The sequence below is a fragment of the Crotalus tigris genome, unplaced genomic scaffold (assembly GCF_016545835.1).
Source record: "Crotalus tigris isolate CLP2741 ecotype Arizona unplaced genomic scaffold, ASM1654583v1 scf7180000018323.1251302, whole genome shotgun sequence".
NCBI classification, from domain to species: Eukaryota; Metazoa; Chordata; class Lepidosauria; order Squamata; family Viperidae; genus Crotalus; species Crotalus tigris.
Window position 1 is genome coordinate 1,200,312 of NW_024096943.1, and position 21,315 is coordinate 1,221,626.

Sequence of the window (21,315 nt, forward strand, 5' to 3'; positions counted from 1 at the left end):
GAAGTGGGGTCAGCAGCACCTGCATTTTCTATATCGCATGAGAAAATCACATCTTCCTTCCCCTGTCCTGACCACTTTCTACAGGGGGATGATTGAGAGCATCCTGTCATACAGCATCACAGTCTGGTTTGGAAGCATCACTGCTTCAGACAGGAAGGCAGTGCAGAGAGTGGTGAGAATGGCTGAAAAGATCATTGGCAGTTCCCTCCCTCCCATCTAGGACATAGCACAGAAGTGCTGCTTGAGCAGGGTCCGTAAGATTATCTGGGACACTACACATCCTCTTCATGAGCTGCTTTCCTTGTTACCTCTCAAGCTTCCTTCTTCCATTATATATTCAAGATGGACAGTATTTAATATTTATTTGCTATGTATATGTAGCAGTGTGGATCTATACATATGTTGTACATAGTATGTTTAGGTGTGTGTCATGTATGTGTTTCACTTTGAGAGCGGGCAACTAAATTTCATTTTTATTTGTGCCGTTGTGCCCACAATAAAAAAATGACAATAAACGTTATCTTGCCTTGCCTTGCCTTGCCTTGCCTTGCCTTATCTTATCTTATCTTATCTTATCTTATCTTATCTTATCTTATCTTATCTTATCTTATTAAACATATAGTAATTGTTTAATCTGCAACACAATTAATTACAGGTAGTCCTTGACTTATGACTGCTTGTTCAGTGAGCATTTAAAATTATGGCAATGAACATTATGGCCCCTGCCCAAAGTTACAGCCTCTGCAGCACTCTCACATTCACATAAACAAAATTCTGGCTCTTGGCAAACTGCCCACTCTTACAACCGCAGGAATGTTGCAGTGGTCTCTCCCTACCCATCTACCACCGTCCCTTCAGGCCTTGGACCAGCTTCCCATCCTCTTCCTCATTCCTGTCATAGATCAGTCACTTACATTTTTGATAGATCTTTGGGAAGTAGCCACTCCACTGCACAGCCTTCCTATACCATAGAGGTAGTGTGGCATTATCTTGGAAGTGGGCACCATTTTAGGAGTGGCCATTATGAAATCTAGACACTCTGAAATAGCATTGGCTTCTGGGACAGCATCCTACAGCCTTCAGGGAGGCTGAGGAGTGGAGTGGACTGCTCTCCTTGTCAAACATGATATCTACCCTATCTATCTCATCTGTTCATTTGTCATCCACCTTGCTGTTGTGTGACTCTAAACAGCTTACAGTCTGATAAAACTATACTATAAAAGAAAAAAACTGTAAAGACTAAATACATTAAAATTAACAAGCGATAGTTAAAATAGCATGGGTTATACCATAGAACAGAGGTGAGACCTTTCATTTAATCCAGTAACTACCTCCAGGATGGCATGCCCTTATCCGGGCAGAGCCAGGTTTTAAGGCCTTTATGGAGGGCTAAGAGGACAGGGGCATGTACATCCAGAGGGTGGGAGCCATGGTAGAAAAGGCTCTTCTTTCTGCTAAAACTCTATCAACTCTGGGCCCAATGACCTTGGATTCTCATGGCTGTGTTATTATCATTATGACTAGCTGGACTCTCATCCACGTTCCTCCTCCCAGCATCAACTAACCCTAAAAGCAATAGAGAAAAATGGCTGCATTTCCATCAGTTGTCAAAGCAAGAACAATCAATGTTAGCAGCGTTGACTGATATGCATGGCTTACTTACTTATATACAAGGCATTTTCCCAAGGATAAATTAACTTGCAAAACATTTAAATGTTTAAATGAATGTTAAAACATTGAGTATGTTTTAAATAAGAGCCCAGGTAGATTTAAGAACAGTTAATCCTGACTTCCGGTTCCAGATCGCAGCGCCTACAGCTGTGCGAAGAGACTGCTCTCTTCGCCAGCTGATTCTCCGCTGCCGGTAGACCCTTAATCAGGTCGAAAAACTGCCCTGGAGGGGCGGCTACCGCTGAGGAGGCCCTCATCATTCGTGGGAGAGTGGCAGTTTCTTCCACAGCTTGAGATTGCTCCTTTGGGCCGACGGTGGAAAGATCAGCCAGTAAAATGGCCGTTCACCTTACCACTGTAACCAGAAGTCAGAAGAACATCTAAGCACAGGAACCACCGTGACTGAGCTGGGTGAGACTTTTTTCTTTCCCTCTCTTGGTTCTCCTTTTTTTTTGGTGCCTGTAAAAAGCACTTTTGAAATTATTTCCCTGCTCTAAGAAAGCGGCGTTTGTGAGTGTGGGAAAAAGAAGCTTAAATGGATTGAATTAAGTGACTTTTTTTTTCTATTTTTATTCTTTTTTATTCACTTTGGGGTCTTGGAAATATTTTTTTAAAATTGAATCTACCATTGGACTTAGTCTACATCTGAAGAATTCTTCTTGTTTTTGTGTTTTCTGATCTTATAATGATATTTCTGGTCTCTGGGAGGAGATTTTATATTTTACTGAGGACACCTGGTGGAAAAAGTCAAAATTGCAACTGTCTCCTTTTCTGATGGTGAGACTGACTTTGACCATCAGATTACCATAAAAGGAAAAAGACAAAGAAATTTAACAGCTGTATTGGAGAGGGTGGATACTGATTAAATGTTCCTTGAACACAGCCTCTACTAAATGATACAGACTGTTTCTAATTATTTTTGAAATGGAGAAACCCTATGTTCAACTTGACTATAAACTCATACTGGAAAAACTTTATGAAGCTACTGACCAAATATGTTTGCAAATAAAAGAGTGTACTATGGCAATAAAAAAACAAAAATCCTGCTTTGAATTTACAAATTGACTCCCAGACTCTATCTGAGCATTCTATAGACCAAAAAACAACAGAAGTGCAATCAACTAAGGTTAAAGAAGATTCTACTTTACTTCATATGCATGCTGATGAGATCTCTGAGGAACTAAAAAGGACTGTAACTAAACCACTTACAACTTTAAAACCAACAGAAATGGACAGACAAGCTCAACTAACTGAGAACTATGGTAGCTTGGATAAGCAACTATTAACTACAAACTTGGACATAATTGGGCCTGCTATTCAACAGTTTTAAATGTGGAGACTTGACTCTTTAAAACAACAAGGGATTACTTACAAAGGAGCTAGGTCTTTAAAACAGAAAAGGGGATGGTTTTGTTTGACCCAAAGGAAACTACAAGACATAAAAAGTGACTTGTTCATTGATATAGAGGCGTTGTTATGGAAACCTGTCTGGCATAAAAAGAAAGCCAGAATAAGATTTAAGAGTGTGACTTAAGGCTTTATATGGCGGGTTTAAAAGGCTTACTGGATATGGACAGATTTATGGCTTAAGACAATTAAATAAGATGTTAGATTGAATAGAAATTAATTAAAGGTTTGAATTTAATAAGAGGATGTTTGTCTACATATTAACATGGTTGTTGTGGATATAGTAATTTTGGGAGGAGGTTAAAAGAGTTTGACACAGATATTGAGGGATTGATATATTATAAAGTATAATAGAAATAGAAAGGTATTTTTTCTCTCTTTCTTGTTTTATCTTTGTTTTTCTTTTTCTTTTTGTTCTTTTTTCTCTTTTGAACTAATATTTCTTTTATTAGAAATTATAGCTATTTTGTAATGGAAGAAGAATAAGAAAAAAGAAGGAATGATATTAATAAATGATTATTGATTATGTTAAGGAAAAAGGGAATGGAGAGACACCTGAAGTGTTAATTATGTATTTATATTAGCAATATGGAATATAGCAATTGAAATAGTAAAGCTTAATATAGGATTTGGATTTATTTAGATGAAATATTATTGATGATTGTTTTGATTGACTTAGCTGCATTGAAATACATTAACTTGAATATAATATGTTATTAGAGGGAATAGAGGTTTTTTAATGACTTAATCTGAACTTTATGAGTATGACTTTGTTTTTGGACAATTGATTGCCCTGCCACCACGTTGATTCTTAAGCACTTGTTTGTAAAATGAAAAAACTAATAAAACTTGTTTTTTTTTTTTTTAAAAAAAGACCAGTTCATCCTTCTGAGCAGGGAAATACTGTAAAGTAAACCCTCAGTTCAATGGAGCTTGCTCTGTCAGAAATGTATAAGGAATATAAAACACATATCAAAGTCTTGGAAGTGTGAAAAGGAAGACAGGACCTTCTATTATATATGGTAGGCCTGTCAAGAAGCAAAGACATTTTCAGCACAAATTCATACAAAAATACAAAATTATTCTATACGCAAAGACAAAAGAGTAATGAAATACCCATAGTTTTTTAAAAAAAGGATTATAAAATTGATGAAGTTTGCGGAAATGGCAAAGCTAATAGTTTGATCAGGGAAAAAAGATAAATACTTTTTTTTTAAGAATTAGAAAATCTATATATACTTTTTTTCAACAAAGCCTGAATTATGATTTATGGTTTTGGGAACTAAAAGGGCTAAAAGGGAAGGGAATTAGTAAGTAAAAAAAAAGTGGAGGATAAACAGTAAGATGGTAAGTTCATATAGAACAGCGGTTCTCAACCTATGGGTCGCGACCCCATTTGGGGTCGATCGACCACTTTTCGGGGGTCGCCAAAGGCGGCGATCCGCCATTTTGTCCCCTCCGGGGCGCCGCATGGGGGGGCACCACCGTGCATGCGCGCCGCACACCGGGGGCCCTGCCCCCATGCGCGCCACGCATGCGCATAACGTTTGTGTGACGGGGGTCGCCGTCACACAAACGTTGAGAACCGCTGATATAGAAAGAAAGGCAGAAATCATAATTCTATATCTCCTCCTCCTTCTCCTCCTCCTCCTTCCTTTGGTTCTTTAAACCTTCATTGTATTTAAAATTCTAATAATACATTTCAGTGGACCTTGCCAAAGAAAGAAGAGAAAACTGGAATGTTTATTCATGCCAAACTTTGGTTCTGTGTCCTATGCCTATCACATGGCTACCTGCAGATGCAAGGTAAACGGGGCCAGTTTTGCACAGTTCCTAAAGTTCAGGAAAGTGCACAATAGCAAGTAAACTTGGAGAGTGAAGAGATTCCTCATGGAGTTCAATTAGAGTCCAGTCCTTAAATCACTTCTGGGCCAACCCTTCTTACTCCAGGTGGATCATCAGCAGTAACAGTGCTTGTGACTCACTAAGGAATAGCTGGGATCAAAATCATCATCTCCTTTTTCTAGAAATGCAGAGAGCTTTTGTTGGGGCAGAAATGAAGAACGGATCATGTAAGTACTTTTTTTCCCATGAACCTATTTTCAAAATATCTGCTATAGTGAACATCAATATCTGTATTTTTCCCCATAGGTAGTGTTTTTCCTTTACAACTGATATTGTTGCTCAGCAAACATATTTGTATATCAGTCCTTCTCCTTCAAAAGTAATTTGGACTAAATTGCACACATTACAAAAGAACTGAATCTTATCTCAGGTCACCTTTGCTGAAACTCATATTAGGTAAATGATTCCACATTTGCAACAGAAGTATGAAAGCTTGCCACTACAAACCTATACCCGAGTGTAAGCCCCTATTGTTGAATATGAGGAGTTTTTTTTCTAACTAAATGAGTTTTTATGATTTCAGCATAATTGCAAGTTTGGCTTGCATTTTATTAAGTTTTGAATATCACTTATTTAGAAACATTCTGTTTATACCTTTTGGCAAATGTTCCCTAAGAAGAAACCACTTGGAATTGGGGACAGGCAATAACTTAATAGAAGCCAGGGACAAGGCCACCTAACTTCTTTATAAACAAATAACCAGACTGCAACAGGTTCTTTTCCAACCCTGGAAAGGTGACATCCTTTACAATAGCCTAAAGACAGCAGGTGAGCTTAGGAAGAAGAGGCAGCCCACATATTGCAAAGAAATACAGTCCTGTCCACAATACATTAACTCAGTTCATGAATTTCTCGTCGGACTTTTTGCACCACCTGTCAAACTGAGTGGACCAAACCACAAGTCTTCTTTGCCAAACTCTTCAGATTTGGGAAGAGGTTTTTAGATCTATGACATTTGTGTATCGATTTTTAATTGATTGGAAAAAAAGGTAAGATCAGAATTGTGGTCTGAAAGAATAGCAACAGGGGCCCCTTTGCAGAGTAAATGGTTCTCTACAGCTTGTAGAAATAGTCATATCAATATTTAATATGTCACAGTGGCCAGGCTAATGCTGGATGCTTCAAATCACTCCTCACTTCACTTCATATATTTTACAAAGTGAGATCATCCCTCTGTCTGACTCCAGTGTAGATTTTTTTCATGGAAGAATGAATATTAAGTTGATTACGTAATATTTATCCTTCCAATATTCTACAGGCCAGGAACCACCCACGTTTGCATCCACTAAATTCCATGACAGAATGATTTTTAGCCTCAATTCAACTCACAGAAATTGTGATTTATTTACCACTATCACATTTTCACACATTCATCACTTCAAAACCTTTAAAATGATTAAACCAGTGTTCTCTTGTAATGTATGGTAAATGTGCATCATAGATGACCTCTGTTAAGGCATCAACCTAGTGTCCAGTTTTATGGGTCTATGAAGCCTAAGACAATAACTACCAGTGGGTGAAGCCCGGCTCATGGATTTGTCCATGAACATTTGTCACCAGTTTTCTCTGGTTTATTTAATCACACCCCAGTCCATTCTCCAGCTCAGTGATTTTTCAGATGTCTCCTATCCAAGTACTATCAAGATCTGCCTATCTTATGTTCTCAGTCCAACCCAGACTGAGCCTGAGCTATGTTTTCAGAATATATTACTCTCTTACTACTCTTCAGAATTGTTCTAATTGTTCTAATTAGCTAAAATCCAAGAGTTGGTCAGACTGGAATATTGACTTGGACTGGAGTTTTACTTACTTGTATTGATCAATAGATCTACATCTTTACCGAACAACTTAGAATATTTTACCCAGATCCTAAGTAAACCCTATATCCAACATGTATTGTATTATATGCATCCATTGTACTCATTAGTTTCTTTAACACAGAGATATCCCCACCCACAAATATGCACAGCATTATCTAATGTGTACTATAAATACATATATTGGATATCTTCATCCTGGTTTTAGAATTTTCTTTTTGTTTGTTTGGAGTATTGTATCAATGAAAAACAGTTTATATATAACATGCATACTTTATCTTCATTGTGAATAATGGGGAGTTTGATGGCATATTGATTTGCAATCACTGAATAAAAAGGAAAAGATAAAGAAAATGTCCTCTGCTTTTAGAGATTATCAATTAATTTCTTCTCTGGTCACCTGTAAAAAGTGTTCATTTTTCCCCACAGGAGACAGAAATATCTAATGCTACTATGGCATCGACAAATGAAACAGTAGCAGCAGTATTCATCTTAATTGGATTATCTGACCAGCCTAGAGCCCAGGTTATCTTCTTTTGCTTCCTGATGATGGCATACCTCATTAGTTTTGTTGGCAATGGTCTCATCATCACATTAATTATTATGGACTCCCAGCTTCATACTCCTATGTATTTTTTTATTTGTGTCCTCTCCTTGATAGACTTCATTCTCATCAACAATGTAGTTCCCGAGGTTCTCATCAACTGCTTCATTTACAGGGCCACTATTACATTCTCCAGATGTTTGTCTCAAATGTATCTGGGTCTGCTGCTTGTTTCAACAGAGTGTGTTCTCCTTGCAGTCATGGCATATGATCGCTTTGCAGCTATATGCCAGCCCTTGCATTATGTGCAGGTCATGAGTTGGCGATTATGCAGTTCCCTGGTAGCAATATCTGTGACCCTTGCTTTCATGTTTACCTTGATCAATGGGCTTTTGCAGCCCACTGACTTCTGTGGCCATCGCATAATCAACCATTTTGTCTGTGAACTACAATCTTTTGTCAAACTGGGTTGTTCCAATTCACATATCAGTGAGATCTTGATGAATGTTTCCAGCCTCTTTCTCTTAATCCCTCCCTTTGGCTTCATAGTTGTGACATATGGTCGCATAGGCCGGGCTGTAATGCACCTTCGCTCAAGTCAGGGTTACAAAAAGGCCTTTTCCACTTGTAGCTCACACCTTGCTGTTGTCAGTGTCTTTTACGGGACAATCATCATAATGTACATGGTTCCAGAAAGAGAATCAGTTTCTGACAAGGGAAAGATCCTATCTATAGTCTATGGAGCTCTGACTCCTATGCTGAATCCTGTAATTTACAGCCTGAGAAACAGGGATGTGAAGGGAGCTTTTTGGAAACTGGTTGGAAAAAAGATATCAGATTAAATCAGTGTTCATCTCTGAGTATTATCCAGAGGCACCTGTAGCTGGCAGTTATTCATAACTATTTATTGTAGATAGTAAAAATTAGCTTTTCCCCATTATCACTGAATGATATTTCAACCGTGGTACAATACCCTACACAGAACTCATATCTGGCTGAAAACAGTGAAATCTCCCCTCTCAAAAATCTCCCCATTTTTGTAGTTGAGAGTGGGATCTTCTGCCTATTTACTGTATATATAGTAGCTTGCTCTACCAGTTTTGGTTGGGATTTGGTTTCTTTCTTGGTGATTCCTTGATTAAAGCATTGTAAATCTAATGAAGTTCCAGACAGTACCTGTTTTGACATCTGATGCACCATTTAAACAATTATGGAATTATATATCTAAATTTGTGTGGCAGGGGAAACCCCCCCCCCCGCAAATTAAATATAAGGTGCTACAAGATGCAAAGAAAAGAGGAGGATTAGGTTTAGCTGATTTGTTGCTGTATTTTGCTGTTTGGTTTGGATGAGAGATATTGCTGAGAAATAGAATGTTTGTAAAGTAAGAGTGACGTGACCTGAAATGTGAGCGACATGGATATTTGTTATACAACAAAGTCAAAGTTAATGTGGATTTTAAAAAATATTCTATTAGACGCGCCATATTGAGAATATGGACTACATAGAATTCCAGGTTGTGCCCGAAAACCTCTATGTGGTTCTCAGCACAAGAAGCATTTTATAAATGAGAGATAATAAGCAAACACAAATGGCTGCTTTATGGAAGTTAGAGGGTAGAGGCCTACCAAACTTCAGAGGGAAGAGTGCTCCATATGGCAGGGCCTGCCATGGAAAAAGAATACTTTCTAGATTCAATAATGTGTTAATCCTTAAGGACTAGGAATGTGCCTAGCTATCTAACCTGGTAGGAGAGATGGGAAATCTCCTTAGTGGAAAATGGTCCTTCAGAAAACCTGGCCCTGTGCCATATTAGGCTTTAAAAGTGATAATCTGGAAGGAAATAGGAAGCCTGTACAGCTTGTGCAACCTAGGGGCCCCCATCACTATGCACATTACATCATTCTTATATACTTTACATTGTCATACTTGGTGGCCTAAGTGATACTATTGCTGCCCTCTCATGGTCCTGGAAGCTGTGAAGGTTTGGATGGCTTTGACTGAACCCTGGTAAGATCAAATGGCTTTGAATGTGTGGAGGTTTGGGACCAGGAACTTTAGCATCTTTAGGTCTAGATTGGGTTATACTGTCCCAGCCAGACCCAGTGTGCAATTTGAGAGTTCTCCTGGACTTGTGATTCCTGCTCAAAGAACAGGTGGCAGTCATGGCTAGGGGACCCTTTGCACAACCATGTGCTGCATGCCAGTTGTGTCCTTTCCTGGATCGGGAGTCCCTGCACTCAATCAGTCAAGCCCTGATCATCTCATGCTTGGCCTATTGTAACAAATATTGAAGAACATTTGGAAACTATAGCTGGTAGTTCCTGGGTCCCCTAGGTGGCCCATGTTACACCACTGTTCTGCGTGCTGCGCTGGTTTCCAGTTTGCTTATAGATCCAATTCAAGATGTTGGTTATCACCTTAAAGCCCTTCATGGCATGGAACCAAGTTACCTGAGGAACCACTCGTCACAAGGGGATCGGCCCGCTACAACTTCACTGGCAGAAGGGACATGCTGAAGACCCCATCAGTCAATAAATTCCAGGAAGTGGGCTTCAGGAGAAGAGTCTTTCTGCAGTGGCGAATATTGTGGCCTTGAGGTGAGATCCGCACTCACTCTTTTGGCTTTCTGAAAGGGCCTGAAGACCTCACTCTGACAATCCAGTGGAGCATATCTTCCTGGAGGTGGTTAATAGACTAAAATAACATCCCACCTGCTCCCTGTGTGCAACTTGATCCTTACCATCTTGTCAATTTTAAACCAATTTTAGTGTTAATATTGTTTTAAAGTTTCAAGGATTTATTTCTTTTTTATGTCTGTAGGCCACTTAGAGTTGCCACTAGGCAAGATAGGTGGTGTTATGTCCTGGGCCTTTGATTGATAGAGCAGGTGCAGGAAGCTGCAGAGAGACCCGGGCAGACCACGTGGCTGCCCGGCCAGACAGGCTGTCTCCAGCCTATTGCTCACGGGCAAAGCAGAAAAAATACTTTGCATTTATTGGCTGACGCTGTTCCCTGCAAAAGGGTATAAAAGGGATCTGCACCATTTTGTGTTGTTCTACTGAAGCTTGAATAAAGAAGCAACTGTTGTTACACCTGCCTCATCTCAATGCCTTACCAATGCACAGAACAGAACAGGTGGCATATCAATTTATTGATAAGTAAGTAAGTAAGTAAGTAAGTAAGTAAGTAAGTAAGTAAGTAAGTAAGTAAGTAAGTAAATAAATAAATTCTGAACCAATTGAAGCTTCTGGGTGGTTTTCAAGGACAGCCCCATGTGGAGCTCATTGCAGTAATCTGAAGGGGAGGTGACCAAGGCATGAATTACCGTAAGAAAGACCTTGCAATCCAGGAACGGATGTAATTGGCACACTAGATAAATTTGTGCAAAGTCCCACCCCCATTCCTAGCCATGGCTGCCCCCTGTTCTTGAGCAGGAGCTGTGGGTTCAGAAGGACCCAAATTGCACACCAGCTCAGTCTAGGGAGCTGTCACACTCTCCAGAGTCAAGGATGGAATATCATCTGAGTCTGGGTGACCAAGAACCCAAAATCACTGTGTCTTTCCAAGGTTGAGTTGAAGCCTGGTCCTCCCCATTCAGACCCTTGCTCTTTACTCCTGCCCTGCAACTGAAAGATATTATAGAACTTGAATGGCAGGAGAGCATACTTCATTTCTTCTTTCAATCGTTCAAAAAGTAACAAAATATGTCTGCCTCTGAACTGCTTAGTGCTGCACTATTCCTCTGCCTTTGTAGTGGCTGCCTTTTAAAATTGATCAGAACATTGCTCACAAATAACCAAATTCCAAATTTGGGATTTCAAATTGGAAGCAACTGTTCAGAAGGCTCTGAGGAGGCTTGGATAATGGATTGTGTTGGGTGAGTCTAGGATTTTAGCCTGAGGACCCCCAATCTCAACCTCAGAATATTGCACATTAAAACTATACGGTCAGCAGCACATCATACACTTGTTCCAAGCAAGTGGTCAGGACACTGAAGGGCAGCAAGATTTAGGGCAACATGACTTCCTTCTGGAATGGGAGGGGAACATGGCAAAGCAGCTATATTGGGATGGTTTACTCTGAGCCATTCAGAATAAAAAGAAATGACAAAGAGACCATCTAGAATGGTCTCCAAGCTGCTTTGGTTCTCTGCCTTGTTGGGAATCCAGATTAGAATGAAGCTCTATAATCATTCTCATTTAGGAAAGCCTGAGAGTAGAAGGAAAGGGAGGAAAAGGTAATTTAAAATTTAATTAAATTTTAAATAAATTAAATAAAGTAATATTGTTTTGAAGGATTTAACATTATTTGTATATCTCCTATGACAAATCCAGAGAACTCTTTGCCCTTGAGTGACAATGGCCCATTAGCCACCTCCAATGAACATATCCACATGCCATTACTACTTGTACCTCATCATCCATCTGCAGCTGAGGCATCCTGAGGATAGCTTTAAGCAGTCTGTTCTGGACTGTTTTATCTCATTTCATCCCACCTTCAGACTCTACAAAGAGAAAACTGATGTGAATAAGGGAGTGGGTCTGAAATGAAGGGTAATGTCAGCAAAGGTGGGTCTCCCATTGGTTCGGCCAGGTTCCTGTGGGACCGCCCCCTTCTATGTGGTCATTAAACTATTCTCCCACCTCTGGGTTCTCTTTTGGTCGTGAAGGACATCAGAACACTGGCTTCCACAGCCATTTTATGCTATACATTTCTGAGAAGCTAAAAACTGGTTTTGCTGTAAAGCAGTCTATCTGGAAAAGAATGGCACAGTTGAACTTAAATAATGAAATAATTTATCTTTTCAACTTTAAACTTAATGGGCAAGAAATTCCCTTGAAATTCAATTAAAAATCTGTCCTTGGAATTTTATCTGGGCCTTCTTCCAGCAGAAATGCCATTTATTACCCACTGGGGAAAAGATGAGAATGAAAAAAAAAACGCTTTTACCTCAAGGAACTGGCAGTGTTGTTCTCAACGCCAAAGCAAAGAACAGATCACACACATTCTCCTTCTGCTATTTCCCCCCGCCTTCAAGTGGTTGTTGTTCTTCTCAAGCGGTAACTCAGGAGTGAAACCAACCACAATGAGGAACACTACCTTTAGCAAAAATATACAGTGCAAAGATTGTATGAATGGATGATACTAGAACTAAACTTCATCAAATCCCCAGTTTCTTGGAAAGCAAATAGCGCCATTTTTTCCCACTTTGCTCTTCACAATTACTTTGCAAGACATGAAAAAAATCTTTGGCCATTTATCACTGGAAGAACATTAGGTAAGCAAAACTTTAGAATTAAAAAGACAAATACAGAAGGCAATTTAAGTAGGTAGTTGTTCTCTGTTTGTATCTGTAAAAGAAATCTTGAATTCATGGAGACCTTGATCCAGACAGGATACTTTGAAGCCATGTCTTTAGAAGCAGCTTTCCCTGTTGGCAATCATAGGTAGTTGCTATAAAATGAGCACAACATGCAGATGCCAAACTTTATCATATGTGTTGGGGGGGGAGTGTTTGTGTATCTATATTTGTGTGTGCATGTATCTACAGACAAAGCAGGACTATCTTCTATTTGCTACTAAATGTGAATAAAGAATCTGAGACAGAAATAGGGCAAATGACCTTTAAATTATCCATCTGAATAAAAGCTAATTCAAAAAGGAGGGACAGAAAAAGGAAGTTTAGATGTAAATTTCAATTAAACAGAAAGCTGATGCAAAAAAAGAAAGAAAAAAGAATGAGAATGGAACTGTGGCTGAAATGAATTGTATTGTCTTCTGGTTATTCTAATGCTTATCGTTTTGATAAGGCTGGACTTGTTGCTAGTATCTCTTCTCTCTCTTCTCTCTTTATCTTTTATTCCAAGAATGTTTTTCTTTTTGTGAGATTTAGTCTCTAACCAACCTCCATTCTCAATCTCCACTTTTATGGTAAATTACACCTGGGGAAGAGGCCAAGAATTTGTTTTATAATCTCTCCTTTGGATTCTAGTACAGCACAAACAAGTGTCCTAGACAGTTTGAGAATGGATTACCTAGTATGTGGTTAGTTTTTCCTAATAAAAGTATCAGCCTATTTTCTATTCTGAGTAGAAACATAAATTTTCTCCAATATTTCCACCGTCCCAAAGAATTAACTGGTGTCATTAAGTGAAATTCTGATCATCATTTAACTAACAATAATTCTAAAGTATTATCATTAGAAAAAATATCAGTGCACTGCTTATAACATAATAAAGCAAAGAAAAATGAAGCTAAGGCTGATATCTTAATAGAGATGCCTCAGGTTTAGTAACAACACTGTGCCCTGCAACAAATTGTACTTGCTTACAATGTACATTGCTTACAATGTACAAAGTCTTTTTGGGCTCCGTCAGATCCAAAGAGGAAAGGATGGTGTCCTTGCAATCAGAGCTGATTCTACTTTGTAAATTATCTGAGTACTACAGCATTGCTTGTAATGAGTTGACTCAGGACATTTTTGTTTGGTTTCAATAACCGGGATGGGGATGAAGCTACTGCTTTCAGCTTGCTGCTTTCATTACTTTTGGAAAGAGATTTCTCCATCTTCAATCTGGGAGTGGATTTGAATATCTTGCTATGAGAGAGAATGTAGCTTATTTAGTTTTGGCTTAGCATTTTATGCAGTCACTGCAGTTTGCAAACAATATACTCTTTAATGCAGTGTGTGAACCCACACATGTCAGAATCCAACGATTGTATTCAATAAATCATGGTTAAAATAAATTCTGTCTAAGCATGATGTGCAAAGAGTTTTCAAACAAATACATTTTTATTTTTTCTATATAGCTTTGGCAGCCTAAACATTTAAAGTGAAGGTATTGCATCTCTCCTGAATGTAGTCAGTAATCACACCATTCTTTCTTTCCTGCAGGGGAGAATGAGAGAAAATATAGTAGGAGCTTCAAATGAATCACTGGTAACTGAATTCATTCTGATTGGATTATCAGAACATCCCAGAGCTCAGATTGTTCTCTTTTGGTTCCTCTTGATGGTATATCTCATTAGCTTTCTTGGCAATGGACTCATCATCATGTTGAGCATTGCTGACCCCCGGCTTCACACTCCCATGTATTTCTTCATTTGTGTCCTTTCTACTGTAGACTTTATTCTTACCAACAATGCACTTCCTGAGATCCTGGTGAACTGCTTCATCTACAGGCCCACAATTTCTTTCTCCAGATGTTTGGTCCAAATGTACATTGGCTTATTTCTGATTGTAGCAGAGTGTATTGTTTTGGCAGACATGGCATACGATCGCTTGGCAGCTATATGTCAGCCATTATACTACACGCAGATCATGAGTTGGAAATTATGCTTTTATCTAGTAGCCATGTCAGTGGCCATTGCCTTCATGACAACACTGATCAACGTGCTCTTGAAGCCCACTGATTTCTGTGGCCATCGCATCATCAACCATTTTGCATGTGAGCTTCAATCCTTACTCAAACTGGCTTGTTCCAACACAGTCAGTGAGCTCTTTATGCATATCTCCAGCCTCTTTCTGCTATTTCCTCCCTTTGGCTTCATAGTAGTGACATACATCCGCATAGGCCTGGCTATACGATGTATAAGCTCCACCCAGGGACGCAGAAAAGCCTTCTCTACCTGTAGTTCTCACCTTGCTGTGGTCAGTGTCTTTTACGGAACAATCATGATCATGTACTTGAGACCCGAAGGGAAATCCGTTTCTGAAAAGGACAAGGTCATATCCTTAGCATACGGGGCTCTGACTCCCATGCTTAACCCTCTGATCTACAGCCTGAGAAACAAGGATGTCAAGGGGGCATTTTGGATGCTGGTTCAAAGAAGAATCTTAATGTAATGTACACATACTGTATGCTCACCATCTACCATGTAGGTTCTTGTTGCTGACAATCTCTAGAAACCTTTTAAAAAGGAATTTAATAACCAGCGTTACTGCTCCTAGTAAACCCCAGAGGGCATAAGCAATACCGAATGTTAATGAGGACTGTGTTAGGGCTTCAAGAACTAGATTCACAATACTTTTGAAGAATATCAGGTTGGGGACTATATTAACAAATAAGCTGAGAATTTTAGATGCCAAAATACGCCCCCAAATACATTATTGGTTTCAACTTATTGATGGACGGGCTTTTCCACAAGTATATATGATAATATTTTTTTAAAGTACTTGTTATCCCATATGTGCTCACAGATAAGCCATCCATCTTCAATTTTCTAACCAAAATACCTGGGCTGGAGTGTAGTGAGGAGGTAGATTCTGAAGAGAAAGAGGCCATATTCCAGCGGTATAAGAGGCAATTCAGTCCAGATGTTATATATGAGAGAAAAAATGGGTGAAGACAGTCTGCCTCTTATAGTTTATAGATTACAATATAGAAGTGGATAGTAGAGTTTTTAGTTTGGAAAGATTTTGTCTGTAGGTGTGAAACAATAAAGAACTCACTGGCAAAAGTGACTGTGTCATTCTTGATTTGGAGCTAACATTTTCATGAAAAGCCAGTTTGGTCTCACGATTAAGGCACCAGACTAGAAGGCAGCAGACTGGCCATGAAAGCCAGCTAGGTGACTTTGGCTCAGTCACTCTCTTTCAGCTCTACCCACCTCCAGGATTGTTGTGGGGAAAACAGCAATAGCATTTAAACTTATATACCTCTTTCCAGTGCCTTACAGTCCTCTCTAAGTGGTTTACAGAGTCAGCATATTGCCCCCAACAATCTGGGTCCTCATTTTACTGTCCTCGGAAGGATGAAGCTCTGAGTCAACTTTGAGCTGGTCAGGATTGAAGTAGCCTGCAATACTGCATTTTAACCATTGTGCCAAAACCAAAATAGGTGGAGGAAGGTGTGTTGGATATGTGTGCTGTCTTAAGTTATTTGTAAAAATAATAAGGGTGAGATGCAAATAAATAAATAACAATTTCAAGAGAGTTTACAGTACTAATATTGTATGAAGAGATACACCAGGATCTGTGTCAAGTGAAGTTAAGGTTTGAGTCAATAAATATGTGATTGCACAAATCTGCTCTGCCAGAGGAATGATTGTAGCCTGTTCAATTATGCAGGAATTCATGAAGGATGCAAGAAAATAAATAAAGCATGAAACAGAGAAGGTCATAATGCATAATACTCATTTTATTGAAGCAGTTTTTGAAGATTTTAAAAAACAAACTCATTCCTTCTTCCTACCCAGAAATCTTTTAAAAATCATCCTTTGTGTGCAAAGAAATCAATTCATCTCAACATGTGAGGTACAAGCATAGAATCAAGTTGTTAAATGTTTGTTTTATAAGAAGTAGCATCATTTTCATCACAGGAGAAGGAAGAGAAATGCAGGATCATCAATCTCAGAGGTTGCAGCCCTGAGTCCATTTTGATAGATCTCTTCCTTGGCAGTGTTTTTGCCAGCCCCTCCTAGAAGTAAGAATAAGAATATTGCTTTTCTTTTTACATCACAAGCATGATAGTTTCTTTGATGATATAATTCTGCTTCAACAGATTCAGGAAGTTTCAAGGTGAGCTAGTTTTTCAATAAATCTCCTTTTCAAGTTAAAATGAAAAGAAAATAATAGTTTTAGCTAAAATAATCCCGATTTTCTAGTTCTCATAATAAAGCCTACATGCCAGTGAGGCCCAATAGATACATTGGACTCACACATAAACTTGCCAGAGTCCATGTTAGCCAGGGCTGAAGAGACTTAAAGTCCCAAGTATTGGGTGAACACCAGAGGATCACAAAATCTTGCCCAAAATCTTAGAGTGACTCAGAAGGACACACAACAGAGTAACTTTTAGATAACTTGAATTGCTTTATGATTTGCTTTTAAATGCCGATTGCTGGCTTAAAAATTTTCCTTTTAATGATCTGCTGCTGCAGCCCCTTTTCCTATTCATCCTATAACTGGAGGCTTCAGAAACAATATTTCCCTGCTTGTCCCACTATTAGCTTCTTTACAGATCCAGTTCTCTGATCCCTTGGAGCTCATTCATGGGATCAGAATCCTGGTGTTTAAAAGGCCATTTGCCAAATTCTTTTCCTGCCTCCCCCAACTGGGTGCTAAATCCCAATGTTGAACCTGTTTAAAAAGATCTGTAAGTAGTCAACAAGCACAAAACTGGATAATGGATTTCAAATTACTGGGAAGAAATTATCCAACTATACTAGGCATCAGCATTCACCCTGCTAAGCTATGTGCAATATGCTTTTAATCTACTTTTAAACTGGGATTTAAAAGACTGTCAAACCCAAATTTAAAAGATTGTTAAACTCATAATCTAAGACAACCGCCTGTATAGCAATAAAAATACAGCTTGCTATATCCAGAAACTGTACTTTACCACCAACGTTAATGTTGTACAACAGTCTAAAAAGGCAATTAATTTTCATGACTAAAAGTTCAGTTGTTATTCAATGCTACAAATAGAAAGATGTTGCTGAGAGATTGACTCACCAAGCATTCATCTTTTGTTTATCATGTACAATTTTCTTAGCACAAGCAATATCATCCGTGATGTCATCATTTAAGAAATCTGATGGGAGAAGCAAATTAGTATATGTCCCACCCCAGATGTTTCAAAGTTATTTGTATATATTTCCATAAAATTATTATATAGAGCAGAAAAACAACAAGTAGGAGAGATGGTGAGATTGTTGAGGCATGTGGGACAAGGAGACCTTTGCAAATATAGGTTTGGTGCTCATTAAAACTTAGATCACACTGGGGTGGGTAGTTGGCAGCACAAAGTTAGATATATTTTTGTGGGGGAAGGTAGACAAGTTGTGAGAAGCTGAGAAATGGAGTACTAAGTGGGGGAGCAGATTGAGGAAATATAACAAGCCAAGGAAAACATGGTGGCTATGTACTAGGTATCACAATAACCCAAGTAGGAACTTGAAACAATTTTGAATACAGGGTTGTTAAACATGAATCTTCATGAAGTGGTGGGTGCAATAGGACAATTACAGAGACCAGTAAAGGAGAAGAAGGACTAGAATTTCCCTACAAAGTTTTCATATAAGTTATTTGGGACATTTCCTTGGTAGTAGATCAGGTCAGGAAACAAACACTACAAGGATTATGGGAATCCATACTACTTCATTGTCATAGAACACAATAATAAGAACAGAATTTTGAAAATTTGTCAAAACTTGTATCTCCCGCTTCTTACATCAAACAGAATCAAGGTAAACAAAAAAAAAATTCTTTCTCTTTTAGAAGCTTCATCCTCTCCCATGGTTGAGTTGATATTACTTCTCATCAGCTTAATATACTCCTAACAAGTCTTGCATTCCTTTATCAAAGTTATCTCTCTTCTACATTACATGGCTTACCACTGCAAGGCTTCCTACAGCCATTCTTTGTACGGCCCTGGTTATTGTTGCACCAATAGCGGCTGTTTATCTGGAATATCCCATAGTCACGACTGCCGTTGTCATTTATATTCACAGCATGGGTTTTAAAGCCACTCTCATGATAAGCCATACAGATCCCTGGAAGAAAGCAAATGGGAAAAGTCCTACAAAAGGCCTGTGCTGTAAATGAAAAGGCTGTCATGGTTTCTCACACAGAACATTTAAACCAGAATATTTAACTATTTTCCCATTCTTTCCCCAGCCAAGGAAGGACCCCAAAAAATCCAATACATTTTAGAAACCTTTGGGAGAATTTGGATTAAGTCTGATTGTTGTCTCCCAAGATATTCCTGGGGTTCTTAATGGCACATAATGCCCCCTCTCCTTTCTTCTCTCTTCCTAATGCAGACCTTGCACTGCTGCACTTTTGGGCAATATTCTGGGATTGCTCCTTTAATTGTATCTTGAATTGAAATGATTTGCGGAGATCTGAAGGATCTTACCTTTGAGAGGATGCTTATAGTGGCAGGGATAGCCCCCTATTCTTAAGCAAATAAATAAAATATTAGCTATGCCAGTTATTGTTAGAAGACAATACAGAGATCACAAAGTAATCTAAACAAACCCCAGTTCTGCTCTTATCCAAAACAGGCAACAACTAGAGAACATTTACCCTCATTAAAATTAGGATGTTAATGCTGGATGAAGCATGAAATCTCCTCAGTCATTTGGGATGGGAAGAAAGGGTATCTTCTCATTCTAAGAACACTGAACAGAGCTTTTTAGTCATTGGGGTTTTTTTTTTTTCCAGCAAAGGAATTGCCCCATTTGCATCCCTCTTGCAAACCAGGATTTTGCTACGGTGGAGAAAAAGAGAGAGTAAACTCACAGTTGCCCAAGCTGTAGCCATGATATCCATCCACGAGACTTCGTTTCAGAAGTCTAGCGAATTCACATCTGGAGTATTGTTTGGCTTCAATGACTGCAATGAAGAGGAAGAGGAGGGCGAGCACTAGTGCCTTCATTGCTGCTGCTCCTTGGAGGACAATGTCTGACTTCTTCAGGACAGTTACGGGATTTTATAGTCACAGAAATTGGCACATCTGGAGACATTGTAAACAAAGTATGTAGCAATAATAATTCCCAAACATGAAGTAATTATGCACTGACCAGCAGAGAGTGCTGAGGGCAATAGCCAAAAAGAAAGAAAAAAGAGTTCACTGTCATTTTAAATTTTATAAGAAGTCAAACATAACTAAAATGGAGAAGAGCATTTTTATCCCCCTGAGAGATCCTAGGTCAAGGGAATCTGCATGAGGAGCAGTGGTGGGATTCATATATGTGAAAAACTGATTCTCTGTGTGAATGCCACTTCCAGAAGTCCATTCTGAGCCTGGGCAATAACAAATTAGCTACCGGTTCTGCCGAAGTGGTGACAACTGTGGTGACAATCCCACCACTGATGAGGAGTAACAAAACTAAAAGTGGCAGCTGCAGTTGTGTGATTGAAGGCTCAACCATTTTATGCCCTTACACAAGCAAGATGGAAGAATAAGCTTGGAACTGAACTCTGGGAGTTCTTCCAGTTTGCATGTTGACCTGGCTGAATTTATACAGTCTGAATCAATATAAACACCGAAGACATTTCTCCTAAATAACTGCACTTACTGGCCAGTGAGTCTTTTTAATAAATTCAAATGGATGGATTAGGTAAGAATTAGAATGGTGGGTATGTATTAGAGAAGAAATTGGAATGGAGAAATTATTAGGAATTAGAAGTATTCCTTCCTTCTCCCTTTCTAACTGCTAACAAACCTTGGCCAACTTTTTTGATTTTTCTGCCATGAATTCTCTAGTGGGTTTCAGGCACAATTTTTGGAGGAAGAGTAAGTTGATAGAAGCAGGCCTTTCAAATAAATAAAGAACGTGCAATATTACTGTGATGGTTTATAAGTCTTTTGTTATCTTTCAGAGTATGAAATGGCATGAAGCGAATAGTTAACTTTCTAAGACAGAAGGTTATCTTATATTTATTGCTCTTTAACTAGTGTACAAACTGAATCCCTTTGAAGACCCAGAGAAATTCAGCAGAAATTCTTGCTTCTTCCCCCATTCCCCATGCACACAGGATTGCTTTGTGAATATGTCAGGTCAAACTGTTGGCCCAGCTTCATATGGGGGCTCAGTTAAATCCCAATATTGGTTATACTAACCAGGAAGAGCACAAACTTAAACAAACTATTCAAGTAGGAAAATGCATTCCAGAGCAGCTCTGGGGCAGGAGGCAGGGGGCAGGGCTGCAAAGAGCTGAAACACAAGCAAGGCTTAGTGGTTTTTAAACATTAATTAATGATTAATTTTCAGTCCCAAATCTTGAAAGTTGCTGTTCCCCTTCAAAGATCATATTGAAGATAAACTTCCAAAATTGGTACTTGTGCCAGAGCTGCTCAGAGCTAAACAGTGATCAAATATACTCTGCACTTGGAAAGAAGTCAAACTAGTTTCTACTCACGAAGGGAAAGGTGCCCATTCTCCAAAGTTACACTCACTGAAAGGGTTTCATGTGGTGAGAGACAAGTATACAAGAGGGAAAGTGATATTAACTACATT

The 21,315-nt window shown here is 38.9% G+C and overlaps 3 protein-coding genes across 4 annotated transcripts; 2 read left to right on the top strand and 1 right to left on the bottom strand.

Moving 5' to 3' along the window:
* The first annotated feature begins 5,030 nt into the window (after positions 1-5,030).
* On the top strand, positions 5,031-10,423 carry LOC120311197 (olfactory receptor 13H1-like). The gene is made up of 2 exons (XM_039350409.1): positions 5,031-5,150; positions 7,230-10,423. Exon 2 carries the CDS (start codon positions 7,254-7,256, stop codon positions 8,184-8,186), a length of 933 nt encoding a protein of 310 aa, XP_039206343.1. The 5' UTR covers positions 5,031-5,150; positions 7,230-7,253; the 3' UTR covers positions 8,187-10,423.
* Positions 10,424-10,461: 38 nt separating this feature from the next.
* On the top strand, positions 10,462-15,802 carry LOC120311199 (olfactory receptor 13H1-like). 2 transcript variants are annotated; one of them, XM_039350411.1, is made up of 2 exons: positions 10,462-10,505; positions 14,243-15,802. In XM_039350411.1, the coding sequence occupies exon 2, from the start codon at positions 14,249-14,251 to the stop codon at positions 15,191-15,193; it is 945 nt and encodes a 314-aa protein (XP_039206345.1). In that variant the 5' UTR covers positions 10,462-10,505; positions 14,243-14,248; the 3' UTR covers positions 15,194-15,802. The 2 variants fall into 2 exon arrangements, with proteins under 2 accessions (XP_039206345.1, XP_039206344.1); XM_039350410.1 differs by lacking the exon at positions 10,462-10,505 and adding an exon at positions 12,334-12,625.
* A 664-nt stretch (positions 15,803-16,466) lies between these two features.
* Positions 16,467-19,762, bottom strand: LOC120311192 (lysozyme C, milk isozyme-like). The gene is made up of 4 exons (XM_039350402.1): positions 19,595-19,762; positions 18,685-18,843; positions 17,804-17,882; positions 16,467-16,766 (listed from the first exon to the last, which is right to left on the bottom strand). The coding sequence occupies exons 1-4, from the start codon at positions 19,728-19,730 to the stop codon at positions 16,700-16,702; spliced, it is 441 nt and encodes a 146-aa protein (XP_039206336.1). The 5' UTR covers positions 19,731-19,762; the 3' UTR covers positions 16,467-16,699.
* Positions 19,763-21,315: the final 1,553 nt, after the last annotated feature.

Excerpts from the sequence above, each read along its gene's own strand:
- LOC120311197 (XM_039350409.1), top strand. The coding sequence starts at position 7,254 with ATGGCATCGACAAATGAAACAGTAGCAGCAGTATTCATCTTAATTGGA.
- LOC120311199 (XM_039350411.1), top strand. The coding sequence starts at position 14,249 with ATGAGAGAAAATATAGTAGGAGCTTCAAATGAATCACTGGTAACTGAA.
- LOC120311192 (XM_039350402.1), bottom strand. The coding sequence starts at position 19,730 with ATGAAGGCACTAGTGCTCGCCCTCCTCTTCCTCTTCATTGCAGTCATT. Across the intron at positions 17,883-18,684 it reads CTGTAGGAAGCCTTGCAGTG|ATTTCTTAAATGATGACATC; the intron begins GTAAGCCATGTA and ends TTCTCCCATCAG. Across the intron at positions 16,767-17,803 it reads AAACAAAAGATGAATGCTTG|GAGGGGCTGGCAAAAACACT; the intron begins GTGAGTCAATCT and ends TCTTACTTCTAG.